The 17,373-nt window shown below is 32.3% G+C and overlaps 2 protein-coding genes and 1 pseudogene across 2 annotated transcripts; 2 read left to right on the top strand and 1 right to left on the bottom strand.

Moving 5' to 3' along the window:
- The first annotated feature begins 2,471 nt into the window (after positions 1-2,471).
- On the top strand, positions 2,472-7,607 carry LOC107426278 (potassium transporter 5). Its single transcript, XM_016036405.4, has 8 exons — positions 2,472-2,726; positions 3,328-3,553; positions 4,636-4,884; positions 5,052-5,102; positions 5,352-5,612; positions 5,763-5,930; positions 6,016-6,270; positions 6,441-7,607. The coding sequence occupies exons 1-8, from the start codon at positions 2,550-2,552 to the stop codon at positions 7,394-7,396; spliced, it is 2,343 nt and encodes a 780-aa protein (XP_015891891.1). The 5' UTR covers positions 2,472-2,549; the 3' UTR covers positions 7,397-7,607.
- A 1,405-nt stretch (positions 7,608-9,012) lies between these two features.
- LOC107426260 (potassium transporter 5-like) lies at positions 9,013-11,612 on the top strand (annotated as a pseudogene).
- A 3,469-nt stretch (positions 11,613-15,081) lies between these two features.
- On the bottom strand, positions 15,082-16,029 carry LOC107426318 (nuclear transcription factor Y subunit B-1). Its single transcript, XM_016036454.4, has one exon. The coding sequence runs from the start codon at positions 15,849-15,851 to the stop codon at positions 15,285-15,287; it is 567 nt and encodes a 188-aa protein (XP_015891940.1). The 5' UTR covers positions 15,852-16,029; the 3' UTR covers positions 15,082-15,284.
- Positions 16,030-17,373: the final 1,344 nt, after the last annotated feature.

Raw genomic sequence — 17,373 nt, forward strand, 5'->3', positions numbered from 1 at the left:
TTTCTATTTAATGACTAGAGCGGATATGAATCTGGTAAACAAATAAATCTCTCTTAGTAGAAAATTTCAAATTTACCATATATTTCTTTAAAGCAATTTCCAAATTACACACTGTAGTTTTGCCAAAAAGCACTAAACTCTCAATCTCAAAAAATTATTCGGTAGGTTGTATCATACTAGCCGTAGATCCGACCAATTATATTACATCAATTCATCAAATATAACATATTATATATATCATATTTAAAATTCAATATAATTATATTTTAAATTGATAAGTTATTTGTTAACAAATCAAATTCTTTCAATGTTTCATCTAAAAGAAATCAATTCCTTTAATATGAATTTGTTAATATATTTAATTTCATTAAAAAGAACCATCTTATTCATTTTATTCTCAAACAATCTTAAAAAAAAAAAAGCAAATACAAATATTATTTCTTATTATTATTAATTTATTTTAAAAATAAATAACATAATATACACTATTGCTTTATTTTTATAAGCATTTTGGAAAAATTGGTAAAGGCATATATATATATATTATTTATCTTATGAAAGAGTAGCAACATAAATAGAAGTATAAAAAAATATATTTCTTTCATTTTCAAAAATAAAAATAATAAAAAAAAAAGATATTCCTCTTTCAATTTATCATATTAGCCTCAAAAGTATGTGCGCGTATATATATTGAATGTGAATATGAAATAATAATAACATTTTATAAGTTTCTATATATACTTTAGATGGAGCATGAAATGCATAATATAAAATTTAAATAAAAATGATATATATATTTTTGTATACAATAAACTAAACGGTATAATTATTCTTCTAAACTAAATATATTAATAAAAAAATTAATTTAATAACAAATAACTCATGATTTGAAATGAAATTTAATTATATTGAATTTTAAAAATGATGATGTATCATAATTGATGAAGTGGCACAATATAATTGGACAGATTTACTGCTAAAGTGGTGATCAATTTTACTGAATAATTTCTCATCAATCTCTCTAATTATTTTAATTAAGAAGGTCTTTTATTATTAATACGGGTTAATTATTATCTAATTAATTAATGAGGAACGCGTTTTCCAGCGATGTGTTTCCTTTTTTAAGTTCTAAATATATTTTTAAGAGGCTTATAAACGTTCTGGATTGGCGTTTGGAAATTATTGTCCTCATGCATCCTTGTGCACACTTTTAATCTAAATCTCCTCCAACATTCATTGAATCCTTTTGGCCTAGTCAAATATTGTAACGATAAACAAACTTGAGAAATAAGTCAGCACGTGGGAAAAAAAAGCATCTTCAAAACTGCAACGTGGCCCCTCCTTATTTGCTGACGCCATAACTTTTGACAACCCTAGGTATCTTGATTGGTGCCCAGAAAGTCTAAAAGTACACTTGGAGGGGAGCTTCCCTGTGAACCTAACAAGCCAGTGCACGTGTCACACGTGATTATCCAGTACGTCGCACGTGACATTTCTTGCCCTCGTAAGATAATTCTGACCCCCATCTGGAAATTACTGGGGACTTGTAAATTGTAATCAGAATCTAAACCGACGGCCTACGATTATAATCTATGCCACGTGGACAAGTTTGTCGTTATACTGACTCTATTAAGCCTTTGTGTTTTCCGCTTCGGTTTTACAGCTGTCGATCAAGATTCAAGAGAAATGGGTGATGCATTAGCGCACGAGATGTTGACCTTTGACTTGCGATGGACGAACTTTCAAGATGATCTACGTATTAAACTTTGTCACTAGGAAAATGGTGTAATCCATTATTTTAATAATATATTCATTTCTTAAAACTATTGGGAAATTAGCAATTATGTTAAAAAAAAAAATTGGGATAATTTAGAATCTAAGCACATGAATCAACCGCCACAAAAATATATTTATTAGCTTCTATTGTAGTAGGATTTTGCGCGTAACTTGACAGAAAAATTGTTTATTTTTCATGGGTGTTCTTAATAAATAAAAACAACTGAAATGGAAAAATAATAAATAAAAAAACTCAAGTAAATTAGGAAGAAAATCACATTCACTCACACCTTAAAATCTGGATTCTTGTCATATATGCCCCTCCTATTTAGAACATTTGTTGAATTAGAAATTATTGTAATTCTAATTAAAAAAATAAGAAAGTCACAGCTATAATAAAAAATGGGCAAATTATCCCTTAAAAATAATATACGTATTTATATATATATATATGGGTAACAACCTGTTAAAAAAAGAAAAAGAAAAAAACTTGTTACATCATAAAGATCCCGGGTGACCTCGGACATCCCGTTGGGTTTGGATGTGGCCACTCCACCAGTTTAGTTTTTCTCTCTCCTCATCTTGTTCTCCTTCGTAGTTGTTACGTGTGGGTGGGCCCCACATTTTGCAATTATATATGTATATATATGTTAACTCTGTGTATTCTATATATATATATATATATATATATGTATATATATAAGAGGATCGGTCCTCGGTGAGAAGTCCAATATCTGATCTCAAAATCCAATCTCTCCATTAAATTGTGAGAAATGGGAGAGATGGAAAGTGATGAAGTTATAGTAGAAGACTCAGTAGACGAGAAGCAAGAAGGAGTGTCGCAGCAGGAACTTGTTGGTAAGAAACTTTCATGGAACAGGTTGAGGCGATACGACTCTCTTGACATCGAATCCCGCCGCATTCCTGGTCATCGCGGCCATGGCTATAAGGTTTTTAATCATAATACTTCCTTCCTTCCACTATTCAAACTGTTCATCTTTTACTGGTCCAATAAGAAAAAAAAAAAAAAAAAAAGTGTACATGTTCTTGGTTTAATACTCAGCTTTATTATTATTATTATTACTATCGAATATGGATCGTTTTATTATCATTTTTTTTTGTTTATTTATTACCAGAAATTTTAAATGAATGGTAAACAAATAATTTCTGTTTTCAGAAAATTCATTTATGATTCAGAAGAGAATATACATGTGAGAAAGATTATATGATAAAAACTAATACGGTGGCCTTTATATTATGTTTGTTTATTTTTCATTTATATATATGCATATATATATATTTTTTTTTTTCCGAATTGTAGTTAAGTTATAATTTATTTTTCCTTGTGATAATTTGAAATTATTATAACATGCCGAATAAAAAGATCTAAATCCAAAAGCTTTACATTTTCCAACGTTGCTATATAGTGTTATTGGGAATACTAAAGTGATGGCGTTTTGTTGTTAAACTGCTTTTTTACTGGCCCTTTTTCAATTTTCTTTATTTATTTTTTCCCATAAATAACTTGATTTGATTGTCTGTGTTTTGCAGGGTGATGATTGGTCGGTGATACTACAACTAGCATTCCAGAGTATTGGAATAGTTTATGGAGATATTGGAACATCACCTCTATATGTGTATGCAAGCACCTTCACCAAAGGCATCGAGCATGAAGACGACGTTCTCGGTGTTCTTTCTTTGATCTTTTATACTCTCACCTTAATCCCTTTGGTTAAGTACGTTTTAATCGTATTAAGGGCCAACGACAACGGTGACGGTAATATATATATATATATATATATCTTTTTGTCTTTGTGCCCCTTATATTTTTCCTCTTCTTTCCATACACGTTTCAATTTTTTGCAAATTTGAATCACTTTTATGCGTCCATTTTGAATTTAGATTAGTAATTTTTGGCTTTCATATTGTTTTAATAATTAAAATAAGAGATTAGGATTGGGATTATTATCTAAGAAAATAATGATTTTTATTATTGAGTTGTGTATCATGGAGATTTTTTTATATATTAAGTCGAGATTTAACTATCATTAGTGAGTGAGGAATTAATAATATAAAATTTATTCGAATATGCTTTTTTGGTATTTTATATATAAATATTCTATATATGTTTTATTTAATTAATTTTCACTTATATGAACCATTTATTTGCAATTTTTTATACCGACCAAAAACTCTTTTAATATGTGATCGGATTCAATATTTACTATTGAAAGTCTATCCTGAAGATATATTATATTCTTGACGCGTGCTTGATTGAAAGTCAATGACGCGCAGTAATTTCCACCAATTAATTACAATCGAAGTTGGAAACTTTAGTTGTCCTATTTCAGTGTTATAAGTTTACAAGCTTATTAGTAAAGATGAAAAACCAATTTAGGAAAACTAACGTCAGACTTTAAAATGTGAATTTTTGAAACTCTATATAGAATGAAAATTCCATTTAATTTCAATGTAATATGTGCTAAAAGTCCAAGTTTGATGTATTATGTACAATTTTGACTTGTAATCCAAAAGCAAAAACGTACAGGTCCACGTTGCTAGGGAGGCATAGACTGGGGAAAAATTTAACTGCTAAAGCTGTGTAGATGGAGGTTTTTCCAACTTAAAAAAAAAAAAAAAAACCCACATGCGTGTATTTTAGTATTTTCTTTGGCATACGAATTTGACTTTTTGGAATAGTTTAGTGGGCGAAATCCAGAATTCCCCCCTTTAATATAAAAAATTAATAGCAGTAACAATAAAAGTCATGCCAATTTTCTTTTGGAAGTCTAAGAATAGATTACGTATAAAATAAAATAAAAAATGAATTTAATGAGTAAGTTTTAATGGAATAATTAGGTGGGACATTTGCATTGTACTCCCTCATATGCCGATATGCCAAAGTGGGTTTGACTCCAAGCGAGCAAGCAGAGGACAGAGAGGTCTCCAATTTCAAACTTGAGTTGCCGAATGAACGTTTAAAGAGGGCATCGAAGATCAAGTCGAAGCTGGAGAAGAGCAGGTTTGCCAAGTACTTTCTGTTGTTCGCCACCATGCTCGGCACTTCTATGGTCATTGGTGATGGTGTTCTCACTCCTTGTATTTCAGGTTTGTTGTCTAATAACTCAAGCTTTTGTTGTACATTCTTGTAAATATCGTCAATTATTTAGAATTTGTTGGAATAAGACAAAAAAAGTAAAAGAAAAAAATGCTCTACTTTTCAGATTTGACTTTGAAAAATTTGTAAGTTTCATTTTTTCCCTATTTGTTGGCAGTTCTGTCTGCTGTTGGAGGCATCAAGCAAGCTACATCAGATATGACTCAAGGTACCCCACATACAACGTATCCAAACAACCCCAAAACAATGGGGGAAAAATTATTACTCATAACCAAAAGACAAACAAAAGTTTCAAAAATTGACTATGAAATGCAGACAACAAGTGATGAATCAATGAAGTTATACTATATTAGATTTTTTGACATCGAAATGAGGCACCATTAATTAGAAGAATCGAATTATAATAACTAATATGTGTGCTTTTTTTTTTTTTTTTTTTTTCTTTCCCCATGGACAGATATGATTGTTTGGATATCAGTAGGCATCTTGGTTTGCTTATTCATGGTACAAAGATTTGGAACCGACAAAGTGGGCTATAGTTTTGCTCCAATCATATGTGTATGGTTTGCATTGATTGGAGGCATTGGAATCTACAATTTCATCAAATTCGATCCAACGGTTGTCAAAGCAATTAATCCAAAATACATAGTTGACTATTTCAGGAGGAACAAAAAAGATGCTTGGATTTCCCTTGGTGGTGTGGTAATGGCAATAACAGGTAAATATCGAATAGTTTTTACATCTTTTCATTTTCATTAAAAAATAATAATAATAATAATAACAATAATGATAATCATGTTTTATTGATTCGCGGTTGCAAATGTGGTAATTAACAGAGTTATAATTATCACTTGTTACAAAAATTCAGGAACCGAAGCTCTGTTTGCCGATGTTGGCCACTTCACCGTTAAATCCATTCAAATAAGCATGTGCTGCGTGACATACCCGGCTCTCATATTGGCATATACCGGCCAAGCCTCTTGGCTCCGCGAGCACCGTCTTATGGTTGCAGATACATTTTACGAGTCTATCCCAAGTAAATTATTGATGAACGCATCATTTTCTTTAATTAACTAATTTTGGTATGATGAACTCTTAATTAACTTGTAATGGTCTTGCAGAACCTTTATATTGGCCAATGTTTGGGGTTGCTGTAGCAGCATCAATCATAGCCAGTCAAGCTATGATTTCAGGAACTTTCTCTATAATCCAACAATCTCTCTCATTAGGGTGTTTTCCTCGGGTTAAGATCACACACACATCGACCAAGTATGAAGGGCAGGTTTATGTTCCTGAAGCGAATTACTTTCTGATGCTGGCTTGTATAGGAGTCACTCTAGGTTTCAGAAGTACTACAAAGATTGGCAATGCCTACGGTAATTTATTACCGCAAGCTTTACATTCTTTCTTTCTAAATTCTGACATTTACCACTTGTGATACTAAATGATAGTTTATCATTTTGGTATATATATATATATATATATTTTTAACTCTACATTGTGCAACTTTAAAACTAACAAATTGTAATTGGTTTTCTGTGTGCAGGGATAGCAGTGGTGTTTGTAATGACGCTTACATCATCCTTCCTAGTATTAATCATGGTAATGATATGGAAAACTAACCTGCTTTTGGTGATTGCCTATGTTGCTATTATTGGCTCTGTGGAGCTTATTTATCTAAGCTCGGTCCTCTACAAATTTGATCAAGGAGGATATCTTCCACTTGCTTTTGCCTTGGCATTAATGACTATAATGTTTGTTTGGAACGATGTGTACCGAAGGAAGTACTATTACGAGCTTGAGCACAAGATTTCTCCGGAGAAGGTGAAAGAGATTGCTAACGATTCGAGGTTTTGTACAGTCCCTGGCCTTGCCATGTTCTACTCCGAACTTGTTCAGGGTATTCCACCCATCTTCAAGCATTACGTGTCCAATATACCTGCCCTGCACTCTGTTCTTGTTTTAGTCTCCATTAAATCTTTACCGATAAGTAAGGTTTCGGTTGAAGAACGGTTTCTCTTTCGTAGAGTTGAGCCTAGAGAGCTAAACATATTTCGATGTGTTGCAAGATATGGATACACCGATGTTCGAAATGAAGAGGAACCCTTTGAGAGAATTTTGGTTGAAAAGTTGAAGGAGTTTATAAAGGATGATTTTTACTTAGCCAATGTGATAATGCATCATCAAAATGGAGGAGAGCCTGTTGAGAAGGATGGAGAATTTAGTGATAATGAGGAGGCAAAGCAATTAGCAGCAGAGGAGCAGAAGCTAAATGAGGCGTTAGAGAGAGAGATTAAGGCGGTTGACAATGCATGGGAAGCTGGGGTTGTACATTTGGTAGGTGAGAACGAAGTGATAGCTAGTAAAGGAGCTGGTATGGGAAAGAGAATCTTGATTAACTATGCTTTCAATTTCTTGAAGAAAAACTTGAGGCAGAGTGACAAAGTGTTTGATATTCCTCGCAAACGCTTGCTTAAAGTTGGAATGACTTACGAACTATAGATCACTTTGACAAAAGTAGGTATAGGGGATGAGGTTACTTTTCAGCTTAAGCAATGAAGCTTTTGTAAGGTGAATTGTTATTATTGTTAAGTATATATATATATATATATATATATCAAATAGATGAAAGAATTGTGGCAAAGAAACCTTTTCTCGAAAGGGCAAATTGAGCACACAATTGTTATTTATGTTGCAAAAAACATAATTATACAGAATTATACGAATCTCATTATTATAAGGTTCTTAATTATGAATCGCATAGTTGAATGTAATAGCTGTTAATAAAGTAAATATATATCAGCATAATATATACTACAGATTAATTATATGTTAGTACTTGGAAAAGGCTTTACTGCTTAATCAACCAAATTTTGTCGAGTAGACCGTACATATAAGTTGGCGTAAAATTGACCACTAGTACCATTTAGAGAAGATAGATTGGATGGAGCACCCTCAAATTAAATTTTAGATCATTACAAGGAAGTGACGCAGAGTTTAAACAATTTCATAAAATTAAATTGCTACATACAAGTTTCTTTTTGTTTTTTGTTTTTTGTTTTTTTTTTTTTTGGTGGTAAATATGCCGTATACAAGTTTGATGTGTGCTAGAAGTCCAAGTTTGATGTATTGCGTACAATTTTGACTTTTTTTTTTTTTTTTTTTGTTTGGTTGCACGTACAATTTTGACATGGTAACCCCAAAACAAAGAGACACATAAAACTCCACATAGCTAGGAAGGCACAAATTGGGGCTAGTAACACGTGTAAATGAAGGTTTTTTCCAACTTCCAGGAAACACATGACCTTGGACCTGTTTTTGGTTGTGCCAAATTCATTTATACTTGCAAAAATTCTTATAATAAATTTTTTTATCAAAAATATTTATCTCCACTCTTTTTTTTATCTACTTTTTCTCACCATTTTCTCTTAGAAAGAGTAAAAAAGAACAAAGATATTATTATTTGAATAGAAAGGAAGTTAGGGCTGTTAGTGGTTGAATTATATCCATAGTTACATTTTGATCTTTCAACTTTTTTGGGAACTTTAATTTTCAATGCATTTTGCTTTTTAAATTATTTGTCGTCTACTTTTTATCAGTTTTGGTATGTACATTATTCTTAGTATAACCTACAGAAGTCTTATGATGCTGTCCCATTTTGCAAGTTTGTTGTTTTCTTATTATAGTAAATTTGAAAAAAGAAAAAACAAATTAGGAATACTAATGATAATAAAATACTTAAGGATCACTAAAATGCAGATAGGGATATAATTCACAAACAGCGTGAATGATCTTGGTTTTTTATTATTATTCTTCCCTAAAAAGGCATAATAAGGATAGATGTGGTGCCTAGCAACACTAGTACGTAGGAAAGGTAGGGCTAGCATGACCGAGTTCCATGGAACTCTAGAGTCTCGACTTGACCTATTTGCAGGAAATCCCGAGCAAGAGCAGGATGGGTTTAGAAGAACTCCTCCTGGGAGAGATTGGTTCTAGAATATGGAAAATATTTAGGTGATTTTGAGATCCATATATAGAATTCACATAATATAACAGTTTTTTTTTTTTTTTTGGAAAAAAAACCACTTAAAATTTGCTTCTAGGACAACCTGACCGAGATGGGACCCGAGAACCAGACCAAGACTTCGGGACACCCAACTCAACTCTTGGGTCCGAGTGTTATAGATTTCCTGGATTCCTGGTCATGGTTTGTGGCGTTGGTGTGTATCAAACCCGATTCGGTATTTGCGGGTACCTATCCTAAATCGTGCTGTCATTTTCGATCCCGCTTGATTAGTCATCAGTACTTTTTGTGTTGGAGGTATCAACGAAGCTACACCAAATTTGACTCAAGGTACCCACATCCAACATATACCAGAATTATTGTCATTTGGCTTTGAAAAGATCTAATTAAGATTATGTGCATGTGGAAGATTAGTTTCGTTTTATAAACCAACATACAAAAAGATTTCCAACTACGACCATGGAAATGTAGACCAAAATTGATGAATCAATGAGCTTATACTAGTAGATTTTTCACAGTGAGGATTAGAATCTCCATAGTGTATGTGTGCCTACTTTTTCTTTTCTTGCACAGATATGATTGTTTGGATATCAGTCGGCATCTTGATTTGCTTAATTCATGGTTCAAAAATTTGGAGTGGACAAAGTAGTCGATGTTTTTGCATTTATCGGAGGCATTTGGAATCTACAGTTTCTTCAAATTCTATCCATCAGTCATTGAAGCCGCTAATCCAAAATATATATTTGCTTCTTTAGGAGGAACAGAAAAGTTGCTTGGATTTCCCTTGGTGGGGTAGTAATATCCATAACAGGTACATATATATCAAATTGTTTCTACATCTTTTCATAAAATAATAATTAATTGGACTAGGTGGTTGTAAATCTTGTAATTAACAGAGTTTTAATAACAAAAATGCAAGAATTGAAGCTCTGCTTGCTGATGTTGGCCACTTCACAGTTAAATCCATCCAAAAAAGCATGTGCTATGTGGCATACCCTGATACCTGGCTCTCATATTGGATTCACTGGCCAAGCCTCTTGGCTTCGCAAGCACCGTGATTTGGTTGCTGATACATTTTATGAGTCTACACCAGGTAAATGATAAACCAATACAACATTTTTTTTAATTAATTAATTTTGGTACATGATGAACACGTGGTTAATTTAAACGTTGTGTTGCAGATCATATGTATTGGCCAATGTTTGTTGTGGCCGTAGCAGCAGCAATTATAGCTAGCCAAGCAATGATTTCAGGAACTTTCTCTATAATCCAACAATCTCTTTCATTAGGGTATATCCCTCGAGTGAAGGTTGTACATATATCAAAAAAGTATGAAGGGCAAGTTTATGTTCCTGAAGTACATTACCTTCTAATGCTGGTCCGTCTACGAGTCACCCTAGGTTTCAGAAGTACTTCAAAGATTGGCAATGCCTACTGTAACTAGCTACCACAAGCTTTACATTCTCCTTCTAGATATTGCTATTAATCATCACTGGTAGATATAGCTTTGCAGTACCAACATTCTTTATGTACTTTTTGGTTGAATTTAATTTGATGTGCAAAACACTGTCCATAAGAGGCCACATCATTGATGACATTTTTTTTTCCTTCAAGATTCCCCCCCCCCCCCCAAAAAAAAAAAAAAACTTTAAAACTAACATGTGTGCAGGGGATATCAGTAGTGTTCGTAATGACACTCACATCATCCTTCCAAGTATTAATCATGATAATGATAATGGAAATCTAGCCTGCTTTTGGTCATTGCCTGTGTTGCTATCATTGGCTCCTTGGGGCTTATTTATCTAAGCTCGGTCCTCGTATTAATCATGATAATGATAATGGAAAACTAACCTGCTTTTGGTCATTGCCTGTGTTGCTATAATTGGCTCCTTGAAGCTTATTTATCTAAGCTTGGTCCTCTACAAATTTGATCAAGGATATATCTTCCACTTGCCTTTGCCTTGGCATAGATGACCATAATGTTTTGTTTGGATCAATATGTACCGAAGAAAGTACTATTATGAGCTTGAGGATAAGATTTGTCTCGAGAATATGATAGAGATTGCTATTGGTTCGAAATTTTGTAGAATCCTTGGCCTTGCCATATGTTATATTCTGAACTTGTTCAAGGGATTCCACCCATCTTTAAGCATTACATGTCCAATCTACCTGATCGATAAGTAAGGTTTCAATCAAAGAGGGTTTTCTCTTTCGTAGAGTTGAGACTAGAGAGCTAGATACTTTTCATTGTGTTGCAAGGTACGGGTACACCGATGTTTGAAATAAGGAAGGACTCTTTGAAAGCATTATGGCTGAATAAAGAAAGATATTTTGTTTTCCAATATTTTACTGTTAAGAAAGATGAAGAATCTAAAAACGGATTGGTTGTTGATAAAGAGGAGATAAAGCAATCGGCTTTGGAGCGTAAGCGAAATGAGATATTGGAAAGTGAAATTGAAACAGTTGATAAAGCATGGAAACCTGGGGTTGTACCTTTTGGTCGGTGAGAACGAAGTGATTACTAGATGGGAAAGAGAATCTTGATTAACTATGCTTTCAATTTCTTGAAGAAAAACTAGGCAGGGTGACAAAGTGTTTGATATTCCTCAAAACCGCATGCTTAAAGTTGGCATGACTTTTTCAAGCAGGAAAAAAAAAAAAAAAAAAAGTGTTGGCATGACTTTTGAGCTTTAGAACTTGACAAAAGTGGGTGAGGGATGGGTAACTTTTGAGCTTGATAGAACAAGATTTATTAGGTGAATTATCATATGATTTACCAATCTTACTATACATAGTCAACTATAAGGTGAACTAGGTAGTTTATTAAATCATAACTACATAAACAATATATATATATTGAAAAGGGCAATTCAGCACCATTTATAATTTATCTTGTAGAAAAAATTATGTAGAATTATGAATCTTAATGATTTTTTTTAATTATTAAAAAGAACAAAATTATAGAGGTTAGACATTGTCAAGTGATTAACAAATATTGTAGAAAATATTACCATGAGGTGCTTGTTGTTGAGCTTGTTAGTTGTTAGCTGTCAAATAAGTTATAGTGATTAAGAATATTCTTATCACTGCGATAGGATGATCGCATTTGGAAGATTTTAGTTTATATATGCGATTATTAGTTTTTTCTTTCTTTTGGGTGAATAATTTGATAAACTCAATTATTTTTTTCTTCCAAAAACAAGGACTTATAAAAGCATGTATATGAGAAAGTAGTTGATTTATCAATCCTGATCATTTCGAATTTAAACCATGGAGTAATAAATTAACGAAATCCTCTCAAAGGCAATTCTGAAGCAAAAGCAAGCAAATAGCAAAACTAGTCTTTTAGAGGTACATCAATATTGCTTCACACACCCATTTCAGCTGCAACAAGAGGAGGATATCTGATTCATCCAAAAAATCTAAATTAATATTCTTCATGCTAATTTTTTGCTCTTAGAAAGCAAAATTAGTTACTCATAGGTTGGTTTAATTGTTGTAGTAGTGACAGTACATTTTCAGGTTTAAAGTTCAATCTTTAAACGAAGTAAAAATTTTCCTCCCTTTGTAATTAAAAAAAAAGAAAAAGAAAAAAAGAAAAGGCAAAATTGGTTTGAACAAGCAATCCGATCTAGTGGCTACTTTAGTACTTCCTGGTCTATATTTCTTTCCCTTTAAATTTGACCTGTAAACTCATTGGCCACATGTGGACCATTTGGGTCTGTGAGTTGTGCTTACCTTCTAAACAGACTATCTTAATTTTGTTTCCATATGAACATGGAATTTGAGTCCTTAAAAAAAAAAAAAAAAAAAAAAAGAATTTTGAGTAAAGATAGAATATTCTCATGAGGTAGAAGGTCAAATGTGTAACTACGTAGGTAAACTATTCAGTACTCGACATGTTAGTATCTTCCATAATATATAAACAGATAAATTACCACATGATGAATAAATCAGAGGATGCAGATTGATCCACGTGGTTGTATGATCAGGTGGCCGGCAGTGTAGTTGGGCACATTGATCCAGGTTGAATCCCGCAGAGCTGCATATGGCTAGGTGTCACATGGAGGACTTATCATCCACATGCTGTCTCTCATATTATATGGGTCTCCGCGGATTCCATCAAGTTGCTTAGTACAAGTTCTTATTGGTTTTCTTACTTCAAAGTTTATATTTATGATAATTTTATATATGTCACCTGAGAACCTTACCGTGTACTGAAAATAGAAAATGGAAAGTAGAGCAAACCCATGAATTAATTACTAATTATAGTGGTCTCCATGAGGAAAAGAGAGCTACAAAAAGTCGTAGTTTATAATTACCATTATGTAATTAGTCATATGACCCATCTCTCTTTAAGAAAAAGAAAACAGAAATATATATATAATATTCATATATCCATGAAGAAGTGAAGTAATTAATTAATTAGCAGAGAAAAAAGGCAGCATCGAATGAAGTGTTGATAACTTGTCCAATGGTCGTATCTAGGATTCCGTTAGTTTCTTGTCTCAAATCTGTATATATCATCCTCTCTTCTTTTGTTGTTATTATACAAAATTAAAAATTAAGATGGATGAAAGCACTCTGCATCTTTGAAATTCGTAAAAACAAAGACAAGTAGCTAGCTGTTATTATATATGAGGGAAACCCTAGAAACTCTTTCTCAATTACTCAGCATTAATTTTCTTAGTTTCTTCCTAACTAATTTGTTTTCATTTGTCAGGAATATATATATATATTTATTTACACAATAAAAGTACACTTCCAAAGAACTAGACATTTTGGTCATCCTAAGTCGTGGGAAGAAAATCCAAACTTCATTTGAATATAAAAAAGGAGAAAAAAAAAAATCAAACAAAAAAAGTTGTCATGACGACTGAGACCTCTAGCAAGAGTAGTTTTTTAATATGGTAAAAAATTAAGAATTAACTGGGAAGGTTAATTGAGCCACTAAAAGTGGTGTTTGGGGTCCTGGATCTAACTAATTCTAAGGGACTAATTAAGGGAGTAATTAATGAAAGAAAAAACCCTAGTTTAGCTACTAGGGGCATCGAACAGATATAGCCTTTGGTACATGGAAGAATGTCAGATGACGACCTGGATGATGCTTTGGGACTCACCTAAAGCTTTGCCGAAAATGGTGACTGCCAGTTTCTTCTGTTCCACACATTACCATTACTGTGTCTGGGTTATAGGAGGTATATATATATATATATATACACACGTACATTGCCAGAGATTATATATACCCATAGATTTATACATATATTGCCAGAGATTATATATATCCCATGGTTTCGGATCCTATCTTAATTTTATTAATTATAAGGAAAAGCTCTTTAGTTAAGAGAGAGATATATAGCTTGAAACAGGAGTTAACCCAAATGCAACTCTACTAATTAACAACAGCAACAACAACAGCAGCTCATATAAGTGTTTGAATTGAATATGTACTTCCTAATCAACCTAAAAATTTTGAAAAAATAAAAATAAAGTATAAAAATTGAAGAAATTGTTATTTTCCTCCTAAAAAAAAAAGGATATTTTCTAAGTATTTAATTTCACACAAAACCACATCAGAAACTAAATAAGTTCTATCAAAAAGATATTTCACCAGATCAGCATGAAAATTAATAATATATTTTTTATTTATTTTCATAATGATTATTATGAAATAGAATATGATTGATGATTGAAATCATACATAATAAAGAAGATGAAATTCCAAATCATTAAGCTTGCTTGCATATATATATATATATATATATATGTATATACACACCTACACACATATATATTAAGCTAACAAATATATCCAAAACTGATCCAACATACACATTGATTTTAAAAAGTTCCATCTATAATGTTTCAGAATAATTAGGGTTAACCTTGCATTTCCCATGAGCTGATGAACTCATATGCACTGGAAAAAGAGCGAGTGATCCTCAAGAGATCAGAGGCCTCATCTTCAATGAGTTTAGAACAAAATAAAGAAAGTTATATTAGCAAACATACAATAATTATGAGTAATATTCAAGTCCATTCATATAGCTTACAAATTTGCAAATCTAAGTGATTACAGAACGTAGCTCATGATATCTGATTTATCATAACCATTAATTCATTAATAACTCTAGCTAGTATTTTCAAAGGGGAATTGAGATACAAAAGAGATTAGTTCTAATTTAACATAATTACTAATTAAGCTGATACAACAGTCAATCAAATTAAGAACAAAAACTCAAATTAAGAGATATTTAAGTTCCCCACACAAGTGATCATAACAAAATCCTAAAATCAAAATCAAATCTCTGTCAACATATTTAAAGAAGAGAGACCCAAAATTCATTACCAAACTTGATATATTCAAAATCTACGAGAGATTGAACCATTATTAGTACTTCTCTCAAGCACATTGAACTTCAACGGAGGGACGGTAGGATTCCTTGGTGAGTCAGCTGAGTCATGACCTCCATAGATGGAATTTTCTTCATTAATCTTCCCCTCATCATGACTACCACTAGGCTTATTAGTTTGGTGAGCTTTTTCTCCTTCCAGTTCCCTGTATTTGTGCAAATACCTCTTCAACGGCTCGGCATAGTCATCGAAACCAAGAGTTGCTAAAGCCCAGCAAATATCATCACCATTTACGGTCTTCCTCTTCTCTTTTTGACATTTCTCAGATGCTTCTCCTGTAACGAAGCTTATGAACTCAGAGACACATTCCTGCATGGTTTCTTTAGCTTCTTTGGAGATTTTAGCATTAGGAGGCAAAATCTGCTTCATGATCCGGCCAACATTAGCTATTGGAAGCAACCGATCTTGCTCTTTGATAACCCCAATATCTTCACCTGAGGTACTGCCAGCACCTGCAGCCGTAAAATTGTACTTGAACCCTTCTCCCTCTGAATTGCTGCCTATGTTATCAACCATCTCTCTATAAAGAGAAACTCTAGATCCTGTCAAACACAGACACGTTGCTCCTCTCACTCGCTAGCTTCCTGCTCTTATAGGAAAGGCTTACATATGCCATCTTCATGTGTATGTGCATCATAGAGATGGTAAAGGTTTCCCAACATGATGATGTGGCATTTGCAAGGCATCTAGTCTACCAGACAGTGTATCGTATTCGTCTCTTATAGACAATATCTGATTTAATTAAATTCAGAATGTTTACATAGTAAATTTTTATTTGTTGATTATGTTATCAATTGCTAATTTTAAATTTTAAAATAGAATATGACAACCTTTAATATTTTGCTACTGTAAAAATTTCTACTTTAATAAAGTAAAAAACTGACTCGCTTGATACTATTATGCTAAGATTGCATTTAATCACAGAAGTTGGATTGGTCATGCTTGTTTATTTAGCCTGAGACTACTTTAAAAACCTTTATTTTTATTTTTTATTTTTGGATAGATTTTTAAAATTAAATTTAAAAGGTTGATTTTATAGGTTTTCATATAATAATAATATGTATACAATATACAAAAGGCCCATTAAAAAAAATAATGGGCATATGTAGGGTTGTGGGAGCTGTCTACTACCGAAAGGGCTTAAAGTAAAAGACTTAAACTTATCAATTATAGACAAAATGGTCCCCCCGGGGCTTGGTCTTATTTTGATCTTTTTTATATTTAATACTCTCAGTAAGTTTGAATAAAGCATGTTCAAATTATGCTACAAATTTGAATTTGTGGACTAGAAGATATGCACGTGTGCTTGTTCTAGTGTAGATACAACCAAATTAGGACCTGAAAAGAAGGGATTAATTAATAATATAAAAACCCTAATGTTTGATTACCTACTACTTAGATTTTTACATGAGATTTATGTCACTATAATTTCCATTACAACATAGCAAATCAGATTGCTTTGTAAAAATCAAAACTTTTGCAAGTCACAGATACGTCCTAAAAATCTGAATTCAGTTAATGATGATTCATTTGCCTAAGATCACGATTAATTTTGTTGGCACATAAGGTTAACATGTGGCAATTAATTAGATATAGTTTGGTCCAATGCAAACCCATGCAAACATTTTTACATGGTGCATATCAGTTTAGAGGTCCTAATCTTGATGATTATGCGTGTCAACCTCTCCCACACCGAACCTTAGTGAAAGCGACTCGATCTATGATTTATTTTTTTAGGTTTTCAAGTACCACAAAGCATCTCCTCCAATTAGGTCCAATTAATTAGTGAATTAATTATAAGCGTCTTGCTTATGCAATTAACCATAGTCTAGATGCTTAAGCAACTAAATTTATTTTTACGTCTTACAAAATCATAAGATTCGTCAAAATAAATTATTTGATATATACCCTAATAAAGGTTAAGCACAAATATTTTTCTTTTCTTATAGTTTGTATATATAGGAATAGGAAGTATTTTTTCGTCATTCATATAATACAAATAGTAGCTTCTTTTAAGAATTTAATTGTTACTCTAAAC

This window comes from Ziziphus jujuba, chromosome 9 (genome assembly GCF_031755915.1).
Source record: "Ziziphus jujuba cultivar Dongzao chromosome 9, ASM3175591v1".
Classification (NCBI taxonomy): domain Eukaryota; kingdom Viridiplantae; phylum Streptophyta; class Magnoliopsida; order Rosales; family Rhamnaceae; genus Ziziphus; species Ziziphus jujuba.

What these genes read in the sequence shown, in the direction of transcription:
- LOC107426278 (XM_016036405.4), top strand. Translation starts at nt 2,550, where the DNA reads ATGGGAGAGATGGAAAGTGATGAAGTTATAGTAGAAGACTCAGTAGAC. An exon ending in ATCGCGGCCATGGCTATAAG is followed by an intron (nt 2,727 to 3,327) that starts GTTTTTAATCAT and finishes TGTGTTTTGCAG; the next exon opens with GGTGATGATTGGTCGGTGAT. An exon ending in AAAGATTGGCAATGCCTACG is followed by an intron (nt 6,271 to 6,440) that starts GTAATTTATTAC and finishes TTCTGTGTGCAG; the next exon opens with GGATAGCAGTGGTGTTTGTA.
- LOC107426318 (XM_016036454.4), bottom strand. Translation starts at nt 15,851, where the DNA reads ATGGTTGATAACATAGGCAGCAATTCAGAGGGAGAAGGGTTCAAGTAC.